This window comes from Propithecus coquereli, unplaced genomic scaffold (assembly GCF_000956105.1).
Source record: "Propithecus coquereli isolate 6110/MARCELLA unplaced genomic scaffold, Pcoq_1.0 Scaffold142, whole genome shotgun sequence".
In the NCBI taxonomy this organism is placed as follows: domain Eukaryota; kingdom Metazoa; phylum Chordata; class Mammalia; order Primates; family Indriidae; genus Propithecus; species Propithecus coquereli.
Window position 1 is genome coordinate 5,465,310 of NW_012138525.1, and position 23,252 is coordinate 5,488,561.

Below are 23,252 nucleotides of genomic sequence, written 5' to 3' on the forward strand. Positions count from 1 at the left end.
AGCACGTCATAACTAAAGCGATCTCTGAGTTAAATAAAAGCCAAAAAGTAGTCCTTGCACTTACTATTCCATTTGATTTTCACCAAATCCCTGTTTGGAGTGAAGAAACGGACCCTTATTAAGTTCAGTGATCTGGTTATATGGCTTGAATTGTAGCAAACCCAGCCTGTGTCTCTGGTCTTTCCAGTCCTGATTCTGTGGAGTTTGCCCTTCCTTTGTGCTAACGTAACTTGGCACACATGAAATACACTGTCCTGAACTCAGAAGTGAGGTGCTCACTGCCTGCCCAGTATCTGCAAATATTAGTGCTCAATAAGGACAGCAATAGGCCAGGAAGCAACCATCCAAAGAAATGTATGGCTAACAGCACAGGATGTGTGATAAAATATAACTGGGTTTGAATCCAAGATCTGCTGCCCATCAACTGCATCACCTTAGTTCACTCCTCAGAGCCTCAGTCTCCTCACTGGTAAAGTGTGAGTAGTAATCCTACCAACAGTGGGTTCTGTGAGGATCCAGTGATTTCATATATGCAGAGTACATGGCACAGTACCTGGCACATAATGAGCACTCAATCAATGTCAGCCACAAAGCACCACATGTGTAACAAACATTGATTCAGGGCCTACCACAGGAGCTAGGGGAGAAGAGGCTTGGGGAGGAGATGCAGTCGAAGACACACCCAGTTCTCAGCGGGAGGGGAGGAGACCACAGGTCTGCTCCTGTGGGCGTTAGCTGTGTGGGGAGGTGGCCAGGCCTGCAGGGCCAGCTCAGGGCCCTCTTGTCAACCCACCTGCCAGCAAGATTGGAGAATGGTTTGCAAACAGCCGTCCCCCATCCCTCCCTGATGACTAGCACTTACCCTCTGCTTCCTATGACCAGCCCTCCCCTTCTCCTCCCCAATGCCCCCTCCCCATGACCATCGCTCCCCCATCCCTCTTAGAAGATCAGTTCATTCCAATTTGCCCCCAGATGTCTATCCCTCATCCCTTCCCTCCTGACGACGTCCAGCCCAGATGGGGAGAGCCACACCCATCCCTCCCCGGCTGGGGTGGGCAGAGGCCAACCTGGCTTTGTAGATGGCCCCCACGTTGCAACCCTCGGGTGGACCCTAAGGCAGGCTGATCACTCGGAGGGCTTGGTCATGGACGCGCGATCATAGATCACCCAGCACGGCCCCGGCAGAGCCGGAGTCCGGTCTTCTCCAAACGCAGGAGCTGGGGACCGAAACTCACAATTTCAGAAAGTCATGCAGACCAGGATGACGAAGTCTGAGACTCTGGGAACCGCGGAATCTCAGAATTAAGAGTTGGACTGGATTTAGACTGGAATAGATTGTTTTGGTAACTAAAACACACACAGCACGAAGGAGTTAGAGGGGGCCCAGGATCGCCGGGGTACTGGGGTGCCGGAATGGGGGTGCGGACTCCTCAGGGGAGGGGCGGGGCTCTGGGATTGGGTGACGGGGACCTCAGGGTGACCCTCACAATAAAGGAGCAAGGGGAACAGCAGGGCCCTAGATCTCGGGAGCAGACCCCTCTTCCCTGACTCCGCCGGGGCGAACTCCCCGAACCACCCTCCCCTCCGAATCCCTAGCCACAGCTCACCGCGGTGTTGGACTCTCTAGCCATCAGCCTCAAGCGCCTGCCCACAAGAAACATGACAGCAAGGGCGTCTCTGGGAGGCTGGGCGGAGACGACAGTTCTCGCGAGAGCGGCGCTTTCCTGACTATATCCGGCGTGGTCTGCTCGTCTTCCGGCCTTTTGGTTTTCGGCTCGGAGGAGGCCAAGGTGCAACTTTCTTCGGTCGTCCCGAATCCGGGTTCATCCGACACCAGCCGCCTCCACCATGCCGCCTAAGTTCGACCCCAACGAGATCAAAGTCGGTGCGTGCTCTAGCTGCGGCCGGGGCTGCGGGATGGAGCCTCCTTCCTCGCCGCGGCCCCCGCCGCGCGTGCAAAGCTTTCCCGTGTGGGGCTCTAAAGCCTCCTAGAGGCCTTTCCCGTGCTGTGCGGTCCTGGCCGAGTCTCTTAGCCTTTCTGGGCCTCAGTTTCCCCGCTTGTAAATGGGGAGGGAGGACCATACGACTTGTGGCGGCTTGGCAGCCCGCACGCCCTAGGGTAAGGCTTGTCTCCGGGCGTTCCTGCCCCCGGGACTGGGTTCGCCGGCGGCCGGGGCAGCCTCCACGCCGGCCCGCTGTGCGGCTCCGAGCTGCGAACGTCGGGCGTCTGGTGCAGTTTTGGGAAGGGCAAAGGATGGTGTGACTTTCCGGGAAGGATGAAGAGAGAGAGCTGTGGCTCCCTCTGCAGAGGCACTAATCCTTCCTTTCTCCCAGTGTACCTGAGGTGCACCGGTGGCGAAGTCGGTGCCACGTCTGCCCTGGCCCCCAAGATCGGCCCCCTGGGTCTGGTAAGTCATCCCCGCTAAGGGCGTTTCTTCACTTAACGTGAGAGCAAAGTTAACGTATTAACTGCCATGTGAGTTATATTTAATTCAAGCTAGTTTTGAGTCTGGGACTTCGTGAAGCGTGTGTAACTCACAGGTCTCTTCACCTTGGGAGCTGCGTGAACTATTTTTCAAATTGTATATAATTCACTCACAGAAAACAATCAAAAATAAATTTTTCATGAAATTATGAAGCATCGTTTTGTTTTCCAAGTTTTTATTTCTATTTTTGTAATAAAACACCGTGGCCCTTGGGAGAAATTTCTTTTTCTAGTGTGGCAGTCAATGTGTTAAACTCGGGCTGCGCAGACACCCCTACTAGACCTGACTCGGGGAACTAGCAGGAGGTACCATAGGAAGGTCATACCTGAAGAACTGAACACAGTCCCTTGAAGTTGGTATTACTGTCCACATGTCTCTTACCTGCTGCTTTTTGTGATCCTGAGGGATGGGCCTGAGGACAAGTCAGAGTTTTGAAGTCAGGAGTGGCTTGGTGATAGTAGGCAGCCTATTAGCCTTAGTCTGCATTTCCTCGCCAGGGAAATGGGGTGTGGGTGAAGATCCTGGTGAGCATTTCCAACTCTGTAAACATAAACCTAATGGTTAATATGACTAGTTTTACCTAAGAGCTATTTGGTCACCAGCCTCCGGCCTGCTTCACCTCCATGTTGTACTCTTACTGAACTTGCAGTTCCCTATCACTAGGCAGTGGTTCCTTGTCCCAAATGTTCTTTCCCCTGGGTCTTGCTTAACCAGTGTCTTACTGCTCTCTATCTTGGCCCTTAGCTAAGATGGCACTTAAGGGACACTTAGCTTCCTGTTTAGGCTAATGGTAACTGGGAAATAGTTTCAAAGTAGCAAATGCCCAAATGCCCTTCCTCACAGATGAACTTGTATAGGTCTGACACGTGAACCTAAGATCTTGAAAGTTCCCTAGGTGATTCTAATGTAACCAAGGTTGAAAACCCTGACTTCACCACATGGGTCCTTATGAGGGAGTCAGCAAGTAAGGGACTTGGCCCAGTTGTGGCCCTGAGCCAGCAGCTTGTAGCCTGGGACAAGACTTAAGGCCCAGCGTCACTTTCTCAGTTTATACTGTGGTGATAGCTCTGCTTTGATCAGGAGGCTACCCTTACTTAGGTGCTTCAGCCAGCTTCCTGTGTACTGGATAAGAAAGATTTAGGGTGTTGCTAAGTGAGAAGTATTGGGCAGGTTTTAAGGCTGTGGTTCCACTTTGGGCACAATGTGATTACATACCTTTATTTCTACAGTCTCCAAAAAAGGTTGGTGATGACATCGCCAAGGCAACCGGTGACTGGAAGGGTCTGAGGATAACAGTGAAACTAACTATTCAGAACAGACAGGCCCAGGTATTTACTTCTCTCGTGCTTGATTTGAGGGAGGGCAGAGAGGTACAACCCTCTGGGATTCCTGGAGAGAAAGCTTCTGTCACCAGTACAGTGAGCTGAGAGCAATTCTGTCTTGGTGGGAAGGCTTTGTCAAAGAGTATAGACCGTAGGGCAAAGACGTGTCACTTGTGTGCCTTTGGGCCAGCCATGTAATTTAATGTCTCCCAGGCTAGGAGCATGTTTTTAGATGGTGAAAATTACTTGGGACACGTACAGTAAGCCCAGTGTCTGGCCCATGGTCTCAGAGAGCCGATGTGCATGGCAGTATTGGTTGTCATACAGGGGCGGTATTGTTCACTGGAGGTGGGATAGCTCATTCACATCAAGAATCTCTTCTGCAGATTGAAGTGGTACCTTCTGCCTCTGCCCTGATCATCAAAGCCCTCAAGGAACCACCAAGAGACAGAAAGAAACAGAAAAACAGTGAGTTGCCTTTTCCCAGGATTTGTTTCAGTAGTGGTTTGTGATTGATGCTCTGTGCCCAGTGGCTGATACGTGGCTATGCTTTCCCTTTAATGAAACCCAGGGTTGGCATGGGGATTGGGTGGTTATTTGGTTAAGGCTGTTAGAGCCAGGCACTACTAACCAGTGCTGTGTAGCTTTCCCCAGTCCTGTGTAGGGCAGGTCCCATTCACAGTGCATGCTGGAGGGAAAGGTCAGCAGAATGGGAAGCAACTGAGCACTGCCCCTTTAAGCAAGAGACCACATGCTGCTGGCAGATACTATGGACAGCTTAGCCAGACCCTAGTTTAAGCTTGTCCTTTCTCATCTCTAAAACATAAGGTCCTTGCCATGTCAGATTGGTGAAGACTTGGTTTGCCCATAGCCACCCGCCACTGCACCTACCAGTTCTGTTGGCTGGTGCAATCCAGTGGTGAGCTGATACTAAACCCCAGCTTAGGAAACAGGGTTGTTCTTCATGTGGATGACTCTGTGCCGAAAGCATGGGAACAGCCTAGAAATGGGTGAAGGATGTAATATGATCTGCTTTACAGGCTGTGACAGCTTTTACTGTTTTTTTTTTTTTCCTTCTTCAGTTAAGCACAACGGAAATATCACTTTTGATGAGATTGTCAACATTGCCAGACAGATGCGGCACCGATCTTTAGCCAGAGAACTCTCTGGTAAGAACAGAATGACATGTAACTAATTTCACTGTAGTTGGGTGTTTTCATTGAGTGGTTAGCATTCTTCCCACTTGAAGGGGACTTGGTAAGACCCAGACTGGGATGTGGTGTTCTCTGGTATTGAAGGGGAATGGCTTAAGATCTTGAGCTGGATGTGTCTGGGTATCAAGGGACCCACAGAGACTTTGCATTTGGGGTTTATATGGCTAGACGGAGCATTAAGCGTTGTATTAAGGGGTCAGGGATGGCATTCCTTCGCTGCCTGCTGAGAACTCAAAAGCAGCCCCCCACCACGTGTCTGAGGATTGTGAGGGATGAGAGGCAGCAGCTGATGCCACTTTTTCTTTACTACAGGAACCATTAAAGAGATCCTGGGGACTGCCCAGTCTGTGGGCTGCAACGTTGATGGCCGCCACCCACATGACATCATAGATGACATCAACAGTGGTGCAGTGGAATGCCCAGCTGTGAGTGACTCTTGCACCAGTTTCATTTGGTTGTGATACGGTGAATGCTGGAGAGAGGGGAGGTACCTAATGTATTTGGAGATAAGCTGGAAAGTTACAGAAGTGGTTAGTTGGGGCTGGAAGATAAAAATTTTCCTTTTACTCATAGAGCTTTTTTCTTTCCTACAGAGTTAAAAATACAAAGGAAAATATTTCAATAAAGGATCATTTAACACCCACTGGGCTTTTTGATGTGGTGTCTTCCCTGAGGAAGCTGGCTTCTCCTTTGCAGGGTGGTAAATGGGGCCACGATGGCAGAACCTGTGAAGAAGTAATAATCTGGGCACCTTGTGGGTAACAAATTTTGCCTGTATGGGGGAGCTCAGGTAAGAGACCTGGAAAGGAAATGCTTTTTGTAGACACTTAGATAACCTGTAGTTCAGCATGAACACCTGGGGAGAAAGCAGCTCTCCATCCCAGACCAACTGGATCTCTGGGTGGGTTGGGGCCCAGGACCCATATTTAAAACCTTTGCTAGCCACTCCAGTGCACAGCCAGGGTTCAGAACCACTAAGATGACAACAGAAACCTGACTGACAAGAGTCCTTGACTAATCATTTCCTCATGGGAAAATGAGGTTTGGGTTATTTGCTGCAGTAATTGTAGCTTACTTCTGTAGTTCCCAACCTTTTCTCTAAACTTAATGCTGTAAACCATCAGACTATTTTCTGACATTTCACTTTTCCCAAGTCTCATGGTCCCTTCTTGTTCCTCCTGACCAACTTACTGGAACTTGGGCTTATCATTCATTCTGTTACGTTTTTTTTTCTCCTCGCCCCCCTTCACTCCCTTAGATGTTGGATTGAACCAACCTCAAGATACTTGAACAAGGTGCACCTGAACAGCTTGACGCACTACCTGGATAGGGTTTCTGGGTACCAGACTAAAGGGAGTTGGAAATGACTGCCCCAAGAACTTGATTCCCCCCGCATTACTCATTTCAAGTCATTCATTTTAAGTAGAGTTTTTAAGGCAGATGGAGAACTGGCTTGAGCGGGAAGGACCACCTGCAGTGAGTGGGGAAATAATCATTCTGGTGCCCAAGTCACTGAGGAAAAACCTGTAAGTCGCAAGGTAGGACCCAGGTCCAAGTGCAAGGGAAAAAGGAAGGAGGCCAGAAGTAAGAATCTGGGTCTCTTAAAGGGAAAGGAAACTTTCATCAGGAAAAGGAGGAAGAAAAGAGGAGCCTGACACAGTTGTGGGCCTGTCTGCCTATGAGCCAAGCATGGCTGTCTCGCCTCATTCTTCTCCATGGAAAAGCATGTGCCTCTTGGTGTCCTTGGGATCTGTTTTCTCTTCCTAGCAGTAACAAGCTCTATGCAGTTGACATGTGGAGACTGGGCCTAGTAGTGCTTTTCTGAGGATCCCCTGCCCCCCCTCCCCCACGAGATTCTAATATTTAAAGTTGGCCGTAGAATCCCTTTCCTTACCTGTACTCAAGCCCTCCCCAAATTGGATACCTTACTATTTCTCAAATCATCTCTGGCCAATGCTCTTTGTTCTTTTGCAACATTTCTAATCGCTTCAAGGAGAAATTGCTAGTATTACTGAAGACCTAGCCTTGATTAGAAACTGAGTTCTTTACTCGTTGATTTGGTCACATTTTCTAACAAAACCAGGTTTGTGGTGTGTTTGCCACGTAAAATGCTTTGGCCCGCTTGTCTGAGTAAAGGCAAATCTCTAAAATTGGGTGACATTCGAGTTGGATTGTTGGATTCCCTAGATGCTTACTGAATGAAAATGTTACAGAGCTCCCAAGCTTCCACATGCAACATGTAAAATAGTGACTGTTTATTAAAGGTGCTTTTGCATGTGGCATTGGGCTACAGACTAAAAGCTAGGTGTCCCCAGATGCTTCTAAGCCTTCAGCATTTATCTGAGACCACACATCTGTCATGAGTTGGCATGTAGTGGGGGCTCTCCCCACTTCCGCTATGTTCCTAGTTACTCTCCAGCATGGAGTCTCTGATGTCTAATGAAAGCTGAGCTACACCTAAAGGCCTTCCCACACTCACTGCATTCATAGGGTTTAATGCCAGTGTGAATTCTCTGATGTTGACTAAGGGATGAACTCTGGTTAAATGCTTTTCCACACACACTGCACTCGTAAGGTTTTTCTCCAGTGTGAATTATATGATGTCGAATAAGGGCTGAGCTCTCACTGAAGAATTTCCCACATTCATTACATTTATATGGCTTCTCCCCAGTGTGAGTCTTTTGGTGGATTATAAGATTTGTACTTTGGCTGAAGGCCTTCCCACACTCGCTGCACTTGTAGGGTTTCTCTCCAGTGTGCGTCCTCTGATGGTTTGTGAGGTTTGCACTCTGGCTGAAGGCCTTCCCACACGCATTACATTTGTAGGGTTTCTCCCCTGTGTGAATTCTCTGGTGCTGAATGAACGCTGCACAGTAACTGAAGGCCTTCCCACACTCACTACATTTGTAGGGCTTCTCCCCAGTGTGAGTCCTCTGGTGGTTCGTAAGATTTGCACTATGACGGAAGGCCTTCCCACAGTCGCTGCATTCGTAGGGCTTCTCCCCGGTATGAATTCTTTGATGCTGAACCAGGGCTGAACAGTCACTGAAGGCTTTATCACACTCGCTACATTTGTAGGGCTTTTCTCCAGTATGAGTTCGCTGGTGTTTTGTGAGGTTCGCGTTCTGGCTGAAGGCTCTCCCACATTCACTGCATTTATAAGGTTTCTCTCCCGTGTGAATCCTCTGGTGCTGAATGAGAGAGGAGCTCTGGCTAAAGGCCTTCCCACATGCATTGCACTCATAGGGCTTCTCCCCAGTGTGGCTCTTCTGGTGCTGAGAAAGGGAAGAACAGTAACTGAAGGCTTTGCCACATTCATTACATGTGTACGGTTTCACTCTGTGAGGGTCTATTATTTCTGAATTCTTTTTGAAGCTCTCGGTACGTGTTTCACATTTGCGAGGTCTCACTTCTGTCGGAACTCCCTGTTGTGGAGAGAGGACTGGTCTCAGACTGAAGCTCTTCCCAAGTTCACTGAGCCTGTGGTCTGACTCCCCGGGGGCCATCTCTATATCTGTGTCTTGGGATGATTCTTCAGAACTGGCTTGCTCTGGTGGTGACTCAGGTATAATCTTCCAGTCTGAGAAAAAGTTAGAAAAGCAATTATCTTGTGTTCTCTTGCTGGAAGAAATACAAAAGGCTGAAGGTGTTTTTGGCCAAGCTCTTACACAGGTTTGATGACTCAACCTCCTTTCACCTAGAATATTTCTGAAACCGTAAAATAGCAACCAAGATGTTTTGCAGAGACATTCGGGCATTAGCTGCCATGGCACCCTTTCGCAACTGCTGAGGGGTGAAATGTGCCCTGATCCGCCTGTTCCAGATGCAGGACTCCTCTCTCCTCTTGCCTCCGTGCTATCTTACCCTCACAATTTTCAGTGTGGTTTTGAGCAATCGGCTTACTGGGTTTAAATTCGCTTTGAGACGGGGTCTTCCTCTGTTGCCCATTCTGGAGTACAGTGGAGCAATCATGGCTCACTGCAACCTCGAATTCCTGGGCTCAAGCAGTCCTTCTGCCTCAGCCTCCTGAGTAGCTGGGACTACAGATGCACAGCACCATGCCCTGCTAACCTCTACTTTTTGTAGACACAGGGTCTCACTAGGTTGCCCAGGCTGGTTTTGGACTCTTGGGCTCAAGCAATCCTTTTGCCTTGGCCTCCTAAAGTGCTGAGATTACAGGCATAAAAGCCACTGTGCCTGGCCTAAATAATGCACTTTAAAAAAACTGATGATCAGTGCCAAGTAAGATGAATTTCTCCACCTACCACATCAGCCAAATTAATGGTTAATTCTAGAGTGTTGGAAGGGGTGCAGCATAATGAGATCTCATATACTGTGGTGGCTGTAGCAACTGGGCCCACTTCTCTGGAGAGAAGTCTGGTCATGTGTCAGGTATCTTTAAATGTTGGCACTGGAATTCTACTTGTAAGAATTTATCCTAAGGAACTAACTAGAGATTACAGAAAGCTGTATGCACAAGAATGCCCATCATAGCATCATTTGTTAAATGAGAAGCAAACACCTAAATGTTTGATAATACGGGAACATAGACAATGAAGAGGGATACTATTCAGCAATTATAGGTCATGCTTTCATGTTTGACGTGTGTATACTAAAATTCTGTTGTAGAAAGGTATTAAAACTTTTTTTCTAATATTCTCCAATGATGGTATTCTTATAATAAAGTTATTAAAAAGCTTGCTTTCAAAGAATATGTAGTGATTTAAAAAACAATATATTGTTAAGTGAAAAAAAGAATATGTAAAATTATATATGCTTATCTTGCTTTTAGAAAAATGTATTACTGCATTTTGTGATATGAAGATTGAAACATTGCTTTTATAATCAGAAAATAATTTTTTAAGGTTTTAAAGAGTTAATGATGATTCTTAACTTTCTTTGGGACCTCTTTCATATTAAGAGAAAACTTTAATGTGAATTAATGTACATTCAATGCATAATGACTTTCTGGTCATTGAAATAGTCCTATCACCTAGTGACTTTGTAGCTGTTGTAACATTGTAGTGCAATGCATTAGTCATGTATTTGTGGTGATGCTGGTATAAGCAAACTTACTGCACTGCCAGTCATATAAAAGTACAGCACATATAATCATGTATAGTACATAATACTTGATACAATATATGACTATGTTGATTTATGGATTTACCATACTAGTTATCATTATTTTATTTTTTTATTTTTCTGTTGCTTTTTTATTTTTTTTGAGACAGTCGCGCTCTGTTGCTTGGGCTAGAGTGCCATGGCGTCAGCCTAGCTCAGAGCAACCTCCAACTCCTGGGCCCAAGCGATCCTCCTGCCTCAGCCTCCTGAGTAGCTGGGACTACAGGCACACACCACCACGCCCAGCTAATTTTTTCTATTTTTAGTAGAGATGGAGTCTCGCTCTTGCTCAGGCTGGTCTGGAACTCCTGACGTCAAGCAATCCTCCCTCCTCCGCCTCCCAGAGTGCTAGCATTACAGGCATGAGCCACCTCGCCAGATGGAGTTATTGTGTACTCCTTCTGCTTATAGAAAAAAAGTTAACTGTAAAAAAAAAGCCTCAGGTATGTCCTTCAGGAGGTATTCCAAAAGGTGGCATTGTTATCATAGATGACAGCTCCATGCATGTTATTGCCCCTGAAGACCTTCCAGTGGGACAGATGTGGAGGTGGAAGACGGTGATATTGATGGTCCTGACCCTGTGTAGGCCTAGGCTAATGTATGTGTTTGTGTCCTGGTTTTTAACAAAAGTTTTAAAAGTAAAAAAAAAAAAAAAATTTAAATAGAAAAAATTCTTAGAATAAGGATATAAAGAAGGAAAACATTTTTGTACAGCCGTACAATGTGTGTTTTAAGCTAAGTGTTATTACAAAAGAAAAAGTTAAAAATACTTAGTTTGTAAAGTTATAGTAAGCTAAGGTTAATTATTGAAGAAAAAAGGTTTTTTCTTAATTTAGTGTATCCTAAGTGTACAGTGTTTATAAAATCTACAGTATTATACATAATGTCCTAGTCATTCACTCACCACTCACTCACCCACAGTAACTTCCAGTCCTGCAAGCTCCATTTATGGTAAGTGCCCTATACACAGTGAACTACTTTTTAAATCTTTTTTACTGTATTTTTACTATACCTTTTCTATGTTTAGATATACAGATACTATCATCTTACAACTGCCTACAATATTCAGTACAATAACATGCTGTACAGATTTGTAGCCTAGGAGTAACAGGCTATAGCCTAGGTGTGTAGTAGGCTATCCTATCTAGGTTTGTGTTAAGTACACTCTATGACGTTCACATAACGATAAAATCACCAATGCGCTTCTCAGAATATAGCCTTGTTGTTAAGCAACACGTGACTGTATAATATTTGTAATGCACTAAAATGCATAGGGCCCCAGACCTCCGTGTCTCCTACAAAGAGGCCTGCAGGAAGGAATGGAGTTTTAGGGAGGTCTATGAAGCTTCTTTCCATAAGGGTCAATTTTCCTTTCTCAGAGGAAAGAGGAGTAAGGATAGTCCTAGGTACCCTTTCTTTGAATGTCTATGCAGAATCTTGACCCAGACTGCCTAGGTTCCAAATCTTGGGTCCATCTCTTACTAGCTTTGTGACTTTGGGCAGATTATGAAATCTTTCTATGTCTTGGATTTATCATCTGTGAAGCGGCTCCCTCATAGAATTACCACGAGAATTACATGAGTCAAGACACATAAGGGACCCAGAACAGTGCTTGAGGCATAGTAAATATCACTGTGCTTGATGTTAATATATTTTGGACCTTTTCCTTGTAAACCATCCTAAAGCACAAAGCACGTTTCCTCTAAATTTCGTGTGCATGCCGATACCGAATCTGCTGAGAGCAGAGGTCCCCGTATCAGGTTTGGAGTGTCTCTATGTAACTTGGTATTCCCTCGTATATGGGTTTGACAGCTCTTAGATCATCTGAGTAAAACATGGAAAGGAGAGGAAAAGTGACAAGAAAGAAGCTAGGGGAGATAGGGGCAATTCAGAAAACCACGTGACATTCACAAATGGCTGTCTCTCAGCTAACCTCCCCCAAGTGCTGGCTCCTGTTTAAGACTATCTGACGACATCTCAGACCTAGCACACCCAAAACGGAGCTACTGACTTTCCCTTTCAAGCCAGGATCTTTGTCAGTTTTCCCATTCACCCACTGTTCAGGCCCAAACACTAGGATCATCCTTAATGCTTCTTTCCCTTACGTCCCACATCCAGTTCCGCAGCAAGTCCCGTTGGCTTTAACACCAAAGTACGTCCTGATTCCTCTTAGCAGGCTGCCAGCACCTCTCAGTGGACTGTCCACAACAGCCTCCTCCTAACTGATCTCTCTAAGGCCTATTCTCCACACATCCTGACTTCTTGTTAAAGATAAATCTTGTCCCTTTCCTGCTTCAAAACCCTTCAATGGCTTATTTTCTTAGGTGAATAAAAATCCAAATGCCTTACCATGGCTACAGTTGCCCCACATGATCTGTCCCCCTGTATACCACTCTCCCTCCTGTTTACTAAGCTCTGGCCACATAGGTCTTCTGATCCTAAAACAAGCCAAGCTCATTCCCACAAGGCTTGAGGTCCTTCCTCTTCCTCAGATCTCCAGCAGCTCCCTTCCCCCTCGCTATGCTGCACTCAGCTCCCTACCCCAGTCACCAGTCTCTTGCCCCGTTTTATTTTTTTCACAGCACTCATCACCATAAAAAGTATATCCGGCTCGGTGCAGTGACTCACACCTGTAATCCCAACACTTTGGGAGGCTGAGCTGGGAGGATCGCTTAAGGCCAGGAGTTTGAGACCAGGCTGGGCAACATCGTGAGACCCCGTCTCTACAAAAAATTTAAAAATTAGCAGGGCATGGTAGCACATGCCTGTAGTCCCAGCTACTCAGGAGGCTGAGGTGGGAGGATTGCTTGAGCCTGGGTGGTTGAGGGTGCAGTGTACTATGTTGGCACCACTGCACTCCAGCCTGGGTGACAGAGTGAGACCCTGTCTCAAAAAAAAAAAAAAAAAAGTATTTTCGTTGTTATGTTTGCTCATTTTATGTTCTTCATTAAGATGTAAGCAGGGACTACGTTGTCTGTTTATCTACCCCTCATAACTAAAATGATGCCAGGCATGTACCAAATACTTAATGCATGCTTGCTGGCTGATGAATTCAATGAATGAGAATGAGCAAAACTGACTAGCAAGGTCTGGGGAAACATCAGTATCTATCACAGAGGTCCCCAAAGTGAGTAGCAAAGTGAAAGGCTCTTTAAAGGCCTGGGTCTGTCACTTGAGAGGGATGGTCTGGAATAACAGCTTGAGCCCAGCCCCTGGAGGCATAGTGACGCAGAGGACACACTGGGTCACAGCAGAGGTGCCACTCTGTAGAGGCAGTGTTTAGTTACTTCAATAGCAGAGTGGAAACTTGTCCCCAATTAGTTCTGTTCACTATCATATAGCTCATATAACTACAGCTGATAACTTTTTTTTTGAGATAGGGTCACTCTGTTGCCTGGGCTAGAGTATGGTGATATAGCTCACTGCAGCCTCCAACTCCTGGGCTCAAGTGAACTTCCTACCTTAGCCTCCCAAGTAGCTGGGACTACAGGCACACACTACCACACCTAGCTAAATTTTTTTATTTTTTCTAGAGACGGGTCTCACTATTGCCCAGGCTGATCTCGAACTCCCGTCCTCAAGATCCTCCCACCTCGGCCTTCCAAAGTGCTAGGATTACAGGCGTGAACCACTGCACCCAACCAACAACTTTTTTCATACATACTAATTTGTGAAATAAGGAAGAAAGATTTCACCATTTTTCATATATGGAAGCATGACTATATAACTCAGTGGTTTGCTCTGAATGCATGTAGTTAATACACAGCAAGCCAGGACTGAGTATGTGGCTTTCATGCGCTGTGGTGCTGTGAGATGTATGTATGTTTTCATCCACTGTTCTTGGCTCATAACTCCCACAGCCCTTGTCACAGTCTTTTGTTACACTGTTGGGACACTTTAGGACTCAGAAGCAAGCCTCAGGAAGTAGACTCTCTCTGACCTACTGCTCTAAGCGGATCTCTAATCTGATAGTGGGTCATAAGATCCTCATTTCAGAAAGGGACCGGCCCCATACCCTGGAGAAAGGAATGCTACACAGAGAGGCCAAGAAAAGTCTGGACAGGCCTTGCTGGGCTTCCCTACTCAGTCTGTTAGTAGTGGATCATGCCCTTTTTGTCTAATCGCATTTCAACATGGTTGTCCATGTTTCATTCATGCCTATCCAGTGAGGTCTCCAGAAAAGGCCCAAAAGGACAGGGTTCAGGGAGCGTTTGGACAGCTGAACACGCTAGGTTCATAGAAGGTGGCATGCCCAGAGAAGACATGGAAGCTCCGTGTACCTTCCCCTATACCTCGCCCTATGTATCTCTTCATCTGTTTCCTTTATAATATCCTTTATATTATATATATATATATTATATATCCTTTATAATAAGCCAGGAAACGTGTTTCCCTGAGTTCTGTGAGGCACTCTAGCAAATTTTTTTTTTTTTGAGACAGTCTCGCTCTGTTGCCTGGGCTAGAGTGCCGTGGCGTCAGCCTGGCTCACAGTAACCTCAAACTCCTGGGCTCAAGCTATCCTACTGTCTCAGTCTCCCGAGTAGCTGGGACTACAGGCATGCGCCACCATGCCCAGCTAATTTTTTCTATTTTTAGTAGAGACGGGGTCTCACTCTTGCTCAGGCTGGTCTTGAACTCCTGACCTCGAGCGATCCTCCCGCCTCGGCCTCCCTGAGTGCTAGGATTACAGGTGTGAGCCACCACGCCTGGCCCACTCTAGCAAATTAATGGAATCCAAAGAGGGGGTTTGTGGCAACCCCAACTTGAAGCCAGTCAGTCAAAAGTTCCAGAGGCCCAGACTTGTGACTGGTGGGAAGGGGGGTGCTGCCTTGTGGGACTGAGCCCTCAACCTGTGGGATCTGATGCCATCCCCAGGTAGACAGTGTTGAAATTAAATTGGAGGGCTGCTGGTGTCTGCTATAAAATGGCTTACTTGATGTGTGTGGGGAAAACAGTTCTAGTTTTTCCACTCAGATGTACCCAGAGTTGCTTCTACTGCCTTACACTGCTGTCTCAGAGCACACGCTTGGGAATGCCCCTTCCCAACTTCCGTTTCTTAATAATGTGGTGATTCGAACTTTTTGGGGCAACTAGACTGGGGTGAGCTCCCCCATCATGCTCCCTGGAACTTCAGAATGTGTCCTCGCTTGGAGATAACGTCTTTGTAGATATAATCAAGTTGAGGCCCTACTGGATTAGAATGTACCTTTTTAAAAAACAGAAATTTGGATAGAGAGAGAACACCATGTGCCAACAGGAGCAGAGATTGGAGTGATGCAGCTAAATGGCCAGGCACACTGAGGACACTCCTGGCATCCACCAGAAGCTGGAAGAGCTGAGGAAGGATCCTGCCCTAGAGTCCTCAGAGGGAGAACACCCTGCTGACCTCTCAATTTCAGACTGCCAGCCTCTGGAACCGTGAAAGGATCAATTCTGTTGTTCTAATCCACCCAGTTTGTGGTGGTTACGGCAGCCCTAGGAAACTAACATAGTAACCTTTTTAGGATCTTGAACACCTCTGAGACTATGATGAACACCTTTCCCAGAAAAACGCAGTTGTTCCCCTAGCCACAAAACACTGCATCCAATTTCTGAAGTTCCATACAGGGTCTATGGATTCAGGTTAAAATGCCCTAAATAACTAACGGGGTGTGCTGGGAAGGAGGGTGGCTCTTGGGAGGAGGAAACAGCAAGACCAGGGAGGTTCCCTGGAGGCAGTTTCAGCAAGTAGGAGAGGTGCCGGGCGCCCCAGTGAGGGCTGAGGTGGTATGGGACAGGTTGCTTAGACAGAGGATAGTAAGATGGGAAGAGGAGACAGTTCTAAGGAACCATGCAGAAAATGTGCCAGAGGGTTTATGTCCACCACCTTATCAGCAACAATAATTTGTAACTAAAGAAATACAGCAACAAACAAATAAGCAGGCTAAATTTTTAGAAAAATGTAAAATGTTATTACCTTAAAGTGGTTTAATTCAGTTTTACCTTTGATGCTTTAACTCTTATATATCAAAAGTGACTGGATCCCCAGGGGAAAGCTACTGAGGCCCTGCCAGAGGTCCCGCTAGGGCACAGGCTGAGCTGCGACGGTGGGGGAGATAGCAGCTTCAGATGAGTAGCAAGAGAGAAACCGCAGAAACTATGGTTTTCCTTCCTTCTCTTTTTCCTGAGTTTTTTTGTATCAGTGCTTTAGAAAATTCTGGCACAGCCACACAGAGGAAAAGGGGGAGAAGAATCCAATTAAGGGGCAGGCAGGGCGGCAGCAGGAACTGTCACAGCTGGTGGTATGGGTTAAAGGTGGGCATGGAAGATGCTCAGCGAGGTGAACCCTAAGCAGAGAATGTTCCAGGCCACCAAAGATGACTCTTGTTCCGCACAATTGAGGAAGGATACTCTTCTAGAGGCCAGTTAATACCACATGCTCCCCACAAACACCTCCCAGCCCTGGAAGACTTTGTGAGGATGAGGAAAGGAATAGTGAGCTTTACAGTCAGACAGAGCTTGCTCCAAATCCCAGCCTCGCCACTTTCTGAGATGCACTACAGGGACAGTGTTTATTCCTCCTCTTCCCTAGCGGAAGGTCTCTCCACGCACGCTTGGCAAACAGGCACTTTCACTTTGCTTCCCCCAAGCCTGCACCTCCCATTCTCTCATTTCCCAGGAGGGATGGGGTAGCCTTCAGGTCAGCTGTGAGGCTTCGTACCAGTGAATTAACCCCTCTCAGCTTAATTTCCTCATCTGTAAAATGGAGATAATAATATCTACTTCAGAGGGCTGTTACACTAATCAAATGCACTAATGTGGGTTTCAAAGGGGCTTTTGCTCCCAAGACTCACCGGTGTAATGCCTGCTCCCTTACCTGGACAGGAACTTCGTAGGTCTTCTCCCTCCAACATCCATGGGCCTTCCCTTTGTTCCAGCTGGGAGTTCATGCCAGACTGGGAAACTGGAAGTCCTATTCAAGGGGAAAGATGGGCTGTAGAGATTGTACTAAGTATAAACAGCCACCCAGAACTCAGGGAGGAAATAGGCCAGTCAGGGTGTTCATTTCATTCATCCAACAAATATTTATTGAGCACTTACTTGGTGTGTGCACAAGGGGATAAAGGAGCAAATAAGACAGACATGGTGCCAAGATCTTAGTAAAACATTTCTGGAAGGAGCTAAAGAAACAGCCTCAAGGAGGAGTCACACGCCTGGGAGCTAAGCTAAACCCGGATGGGAACTTACTGAATACGGAGGAACAGACCTGAGGGCTACCCATCCCTCCTGGGAAATGAGAGAACGGGGAGGTGCAGACTTGGGGGAAGCAAAGTAAAGTGCCTGTTTGCCAAGTGTGCGTGCAGAGACCTTCCACTAGGGAAGAGGAGGAATAAACACCATCCCGCTTGTGCATACGAGCAATTAAGAGATCTCTACATACTGGAAAGAAAATGCTGAGGATTTTCAAAATTAAGCCCATTCTTAATCTTAAAGAAACATTTTCCTTACCCAGTAGGACCAGGTTCCTGGACTTTTCTGGTATCCCCTCCTTGAACCTGTCCCTTGGAGTGGGGACCAGGTACCTCCACCCCTCCTGGGCAAAAACATAGATCTGGAGTTAGGAAGTCAGGACGGGAGCTATAAGGCATGCAGGTGGCAGCTTAAGCGGTTCATATAACAAATAGGCACCTACTCTACGCAGTGTACCCTCTGGCTAGTTGAGGGTGGGGGAGCCAGGTGGAATGGGCAGAAACTAATCAGAGGATAACACCACAGGTTTGTTTTCTTTTGCTTTTTTTGAGACAGAGTCTTGCTCTGTAGCCTGGACTAGAGTGCAGTGTCATTATCATAGCTCACTGCAGCCTCAAGTTCCTGGACTCAAGGGATCTTCCTGCCTCAGCCTCCCACATAGTCCTCCCAAGTAGGACTACAGGTGTGTGCCACCACACCTAGCTAATTTTTCTATTTTTTTGTAGAGACAGGGTCTTGCTCTTGCTCAGGCTGGTCTCAAACTCCTGAACTCAAGTAGTCCTCCCGCCTTGGCCTCCCAAAGTGCTAGGATTACAGGCATGAGCCACCGCGTCCGGCCAACACCACAGTGTTAACATAAGGCAGTAATTATCTCCTGGCCAGGTCACACAGGAACCTCAGACACAACCAACAGGAAAATCCACCTTCACCTGCTGTTCCTTGTCTATTCCCAGTTCAGGGAATGGTTGGTTCCTCTGCTCAGCTAGTTGGCCAAGCTAGAAACGTGGGTGTTATCCTCTTCTTTCCTGCAGCTCCCTCAAATCAATTCCTACTGATTCTTCCTCCTGATATCACGAGACTATACCCATTTCTTTCCATTCCCCTGCCACTGCCTTGTTATAAGCCAGCATCACTTTCCAGATTATCACTAGTCTCCTAACTTCTAATTTTACCTGCACTTCAAATCCATCCTTCACACTGAGAAATGCACTAAATGGAACAAAGAGGCTCATTTTTCAAAACTAAGAAATATTTAAAATATTTGGGTAACTTTAATCAAGAAAGTAAAATCATTATAAAGATATAAATGTCATGAATCAAATAACAAAGAAACACATACATAAAGGAACAACTGCAGGGAATACAAAGAGAAATTGAAAATATTTTAGTTTTGAGAGATATTAACTCAGTCATGAGTTAGCCCAAAATGAACAAATAAACAAAAAAATAAAGATATGGAGGAACTGAGCAATTTAATAAGGTTGAGCTGACAGAGCCATCAAATCCCACACTCTGCCATCAGACTATACCGGTATTTTGTGTTGACAAGAGACACAGATTCTGTCTTTATAAAGCATTGATCAACCAATGGGCAAAGAAATCAAAATAATTTTGGAATATATAAAGAAATAAAATCCACAGCCAGAAACTTTCAATGTAAACAAGGAATGAAGAAGTTAAGAATTCAACTCAAGAAGTTAAAAAAAAAATGTTTAAATAAATCTGAGGAAAGCAGAAGTAAAAATTAATAAAGAGATAAGGAAATCTAAGATCAAACTTATAAAAAGTGAAAATAAATAGGCCATTACCTAGTCCAGTCAAGAAGAAAAGGGGAGAAGACAGTTCCTACTCTGATAGAAGAACTATTTGATAGAATGTGTTAGAAATGATTTGGTAGAATACTCTTAATAAAATGGGAAAATGTTCATCAAATTCTGTAAAGTGGAAATAAAAAAGTTACAAAGCACCTGACAAAGATGGTCAAAGGCTGAGGAAAAAAAAAAAAAAAGAAAAAAAAGTTACAAAGCAGAACAAACCCACTTTGGGAAAATATAGGAAAGGAAGAAAATGAAAGGACACAAGTCAAAATGTTCAGTGCTATCTCTTTGTGAGATTAAGGGTGATTTTAAAATTTTTCTTTGTATTTTCTAAATTTTCCAGGTTTCTGCAGTGAACATGAATTACTTGTGAATAATTCATGTTCACTGAAGAAAACCTGTAAAAAACAAAACAAAACAAAATGGAAGCCTACCCTACTATTAATATTAGGAAAAAAAGATTGCCTCTGAAAGCTCTGAGAGTCGATTTCCAGCTTACGTGGGGCCCAGCTGTGAGAAGACCAGCAGCCATCCCTTCCTCTCCTGTGCTTTCCTCTTGGGGAAGGGCAGTATCTGAAGATGGTGGTACTGGAGAAAGAGAAAGAAACCAACGAGGCATAAAAGTTAGCAGTTTATGGAGTCACCAATTCTCACTATGAAGAGTTACTTCAAAGGACACAGTGCTTGGGCTGAATTTGTAGACCTGCAGCGCAATGTAAAATTTCCCATTCCCTCCTACCTCAGAAATTCCATCAATTCACTTTGATGTAAGGAGGCATCACGGTATAACAGACTTTCATCAAGTTTCCAAGATCCACCACTCACCAGCAGTGTGCAAATCATGTAACCTAAGTTTCAGTTTTCTCATCTGTAGGATAATCTCTTGTAAGGTTGCTGTGAAGATTAAAGGAATATATAGACAAAGAGCTGGCACAATGCCTAGCATGTAAGTATACAGTTTATAAATATTACCTATTACTTAGTTCTTTGGAGAAACTAGCTCTGCAAATTTAAGACATTTGCTTAAATCAAAAGAGGAGGTAATGGCCAGGAGTAGTGGCTCATACCTGTAATCCCAGCACTTTAGGAGGCTAAGGTGGGAGGATCACTTGAGCCCAGGAATTTGAGACAAGCCTGGGCAACAAAGCAAGAACCCATCTCTACGAAAAAAAAAAAAAAATCTGGGCGTGGTGGCGTGCGCCTATAGTCCTACCTACTTGGGAGGCTGAGGTGGGAGGATCCCTTGAGCTCCAGAATTTGAGGCTGTAGTGAGCTATGATCATGCCACAGCACTCCAGCCTGAGCAACAGGGATTCATCGCAGGAATGCAAGGTTGGTTTGACACACAATATCAATAGACCATATAAATAGAACAATAACAACTCCCCATATGATCATCTCAATAGACATAGAAAAAAACATTTTATAAAATCTAACACCCTTTTGTGATAAAAAAAAAAAATACTCAACAAACTAGAAGTAAAAGGTAACTTCCTCAACTTGATAAAAATACACCACTAATCTCATACTTAATGGTCAAAGACTGAAAGCTTTTCTCCCTTAAGATCAGGAACAAGACAAGGATGTCTGCTCCAATTCTATTCAACATTAAATAGATGTTCTGGAATTAAATACCTAAAACTCTGAGAAGAATACAGGAATAAATCTTGGTGACCTTAGATTGGGCAATAATTTCTTAGATACGTAGACACCAAAAGAACAAGCAACAAAAGAAAAGGCAGATACATTGAATTTCATCAAAATTAAAAACTTTGTGCATCAAAGAACACTATCAAGAAAGTGAAAAGAAAACTACAGATTGAGGGCAAATATTTGCAAATCGTGTGTCTTTCTTACAACTCAACATCAAAGACAACTAAATTTCAACTGGGCAAAAGATGTGAACAGACATTTCTCCAAGCAAGACATATAAATAGCCACTAAGCACATGAAACTCAACATCATTAGTCATGTGGAAAAACCAAATCATAATGACAGCGAGATAACACTTCACACCCAAGATAGTCATTATTGTTAATAAACATGGAAAATAACAGTGTTGATGGGATGTGAAGAAATTGGGACCCTCATATACTGCTGGCGATAATATAAAATGGTGCAGTTGCTATGGAAAACAGTTCAGCAGTTCTTAAAAAAGAGTTATATGACACAGTAATTCCGCTCCTAGTTACATACTCATGAAAAATAAAAAACATGTCCACACAAATTTCACTGAGGAATGGATTAAAAAAATAGTGATATAGCCATACAACGGAATATTATTCAGTCATAAAGAGGAATGAAGTACTGATACATGGTATAACATGGATGAACCTTGAAAACACTACGCTAAGTGAAAGAAAAACAAAAAAGGTCACATATGAGTCCATTTATATGAAATGTCTTAGGCAAACCCTACAGAGACAGAAAGTGGAACAGTGGATGCCAGACACTTGTGGAGAAGTGGGTATGAGGTTTCTTTTCTGGATGATAAAAATGTTCTGGAACTAAAGAGTGGCGATGGTTGCACAACTTTGGGAATATACTAAAAACCACTGAACTGTACACTTTAAAATCGTGAATATTATGGTACGTGAATTACATCTGAATAAAAGAAGTAAATAGATTTGGATATGGGCCTTAGTACAGACGTTCTTTTACTGATTTGCACCTAACCCGACTGTACCTTATTTTCCTCTCATACGATGGGGAGGACAATGACCATCTGACCTGCTTTCCCAGGTCTCTGGTGAAGACAGCATGAAATGCTGGATGTGAAATTATGCTCTTCAGTCTTCACGTGCAACACCAAATACAAAGATCCCTTGATCTAAGGGGCAACACCAAATGCTGAATGTGAATTTGCACTTGAAGAGTGACAGACCAAATACAGAGACCTCTTGATATAAGGGAGGATGGCACAAGCCTCGATTTGTTAAGACTTCCCACACATTTGCTCTGTACTGCATTCAAGATACTTAAAAAAAATGTTACTTTAATTGATAATTACAATTCTTAGAAGTAAACAAAGTAGTTAACACTATTGTGTCCTTTCTTTCAAGGAGAAACACAGGTTAAGAGACTTGGCCGGCACCTCACAGCTTTAACAAGAATCTGGGCCTTCCAATCGCAAATTCCTCTGTCCTCCACCACTTCACAACCCTACTGGGCTGAACCTGACCCCAAACTTTCCTGGGCTGCTGCATATCCCTGGCTGCTTCAAGAAAGGCTAGGACACAAGTGGTAGAGGAGTCCCCAGGTACGTCTCATTTTCCTCCCCAGGAACCCACTTCTCCCTAGTCTCTAAGGTCATCCGTCTATCAGGCAGATTGGGGCAAGGTGTAGAGTGCTCAGAGATCACGCAGGCCTGAGGTCCTCAAACTTTTTGACCCCAGAATTCTTTACTCAAAAAAGGACTGTCTCCAAATACTTGTGGGAAGGATAACTGGGCTTCTGTTCCGCGTCACACAGCAGCATTAGTGGGAAGCTGGAACAAGCAGCCAGATCTCCCGCAAATCGCTCCCTCCACCACTCCTCCTCACCTCCTTCCTCCAGCATTTGAGTCCCACCTCGCGCCACCTCCCCCCAGCAGTTCTCTGGGCGTCAGCGTCGCTCCACAGCAGCTTCCGCCTGGCTTGCTGGGCTGCCCGGACAGTTCCCAGGCTGGACTCCCTGCTTCGGCCTCTCCCCTCAGAAGCCCGGTCTGAGCCTGCGGTGCCGGGCCCTGGGAGCTCGGGCCGGGCCTGCCCAGCCGGCTCTTCCACTCCGCCTCCCTACCCACAGCCACTCCTCTGCTCGGCCTTAAGGAGAACCTGGGTGGAAAAGCCGCTGCCGGCTTTCCGAGAAAGCCACCTGCAAACAACGACCGGCCAGCAATCAAACACTTCAGTTCCAGGTACTGCCGGAACGCCAGGGCCCCACTCTCGCGCCAAGGGGACGCGCCTGTCAGCGCCACTTCCTGTCATGCGCACAACCCTTACTGCCCGCCCCAGAGGACTACATCTCCCAGAAGTCTTTGCTGGGCATCGTTCCTAGCCAAAGCCTTTTTCCTTCCAGCTG

At 45.6% G+C, this 23,252-nt stretch overlaps 2 protein-coding genes across 3 annotated transcripts; one reads left to right on the top strand and one right to left on the bottom strand.

Annotated features, from left to right (window-relative positions):
* The first annotated feature begins 1,761 nt into the window (after positions 1-1,761).
* RPL12 (ribosomal protein L12) lies at positions 1,762-5,669 on the top strand. Its single transcript, XM_012639703.1, has 7 exons — positions 1,762-1,885; positions 2,335-2,408; positions 3,716-3,814; positions 4,195-4,276; positions 4,891-4,977; positions 5,335-5,447; positions 5,616-5,669. Exons 1-7 carry the CDS (start codon positions 1,849-1,851, stop codon positions 5,619-5,621), a joined length of 498 nt encoding a protein of 165 aa, XP_012495157.1. The 5' UTR covers positions 1,762-1,848; the 3' UTR covers positions 5,622-5,669.
* A 1,335-nt stretch (positions 5,670-7,004) lies between these two features.
* ZNF79 (zinc finger protein 79) lies at positions 7,005-22,926 on the bottom strand. 2 transcript variants are annotated; one of them, XM_012639704.1, is made up of 5 exons: positions 22,736-22,926; positions 19,693-19,781; positions 17,635-17,719; positions 17,003-17,098; positions 7,005-8,602 (listed from the first exon to the last, which is right to left on the bottom strand). In XM_012639704.1, the coding sequence occupies exons 1-5, from the start codon at positions 22,749-22,751 to the stop codon at positions 7,431-7,433; spliced, it is 1,458 nt and encodes a 485-aa protein (XP_012495158.1). In that variant the 5' UTR covers positions 22,752-22,926; the 3' UTR covers positions 7,005-7,430. The 2 variants fall into 2 exon arrangements, with proteins under 2 accessions (XP_012495158.1, XP_012495159.1); XM_012639705.1 differs by lacking the exon at positions 17,003-17,098.
* Positions 22,927-23,252: the final 326 nt, after the last annotated feature.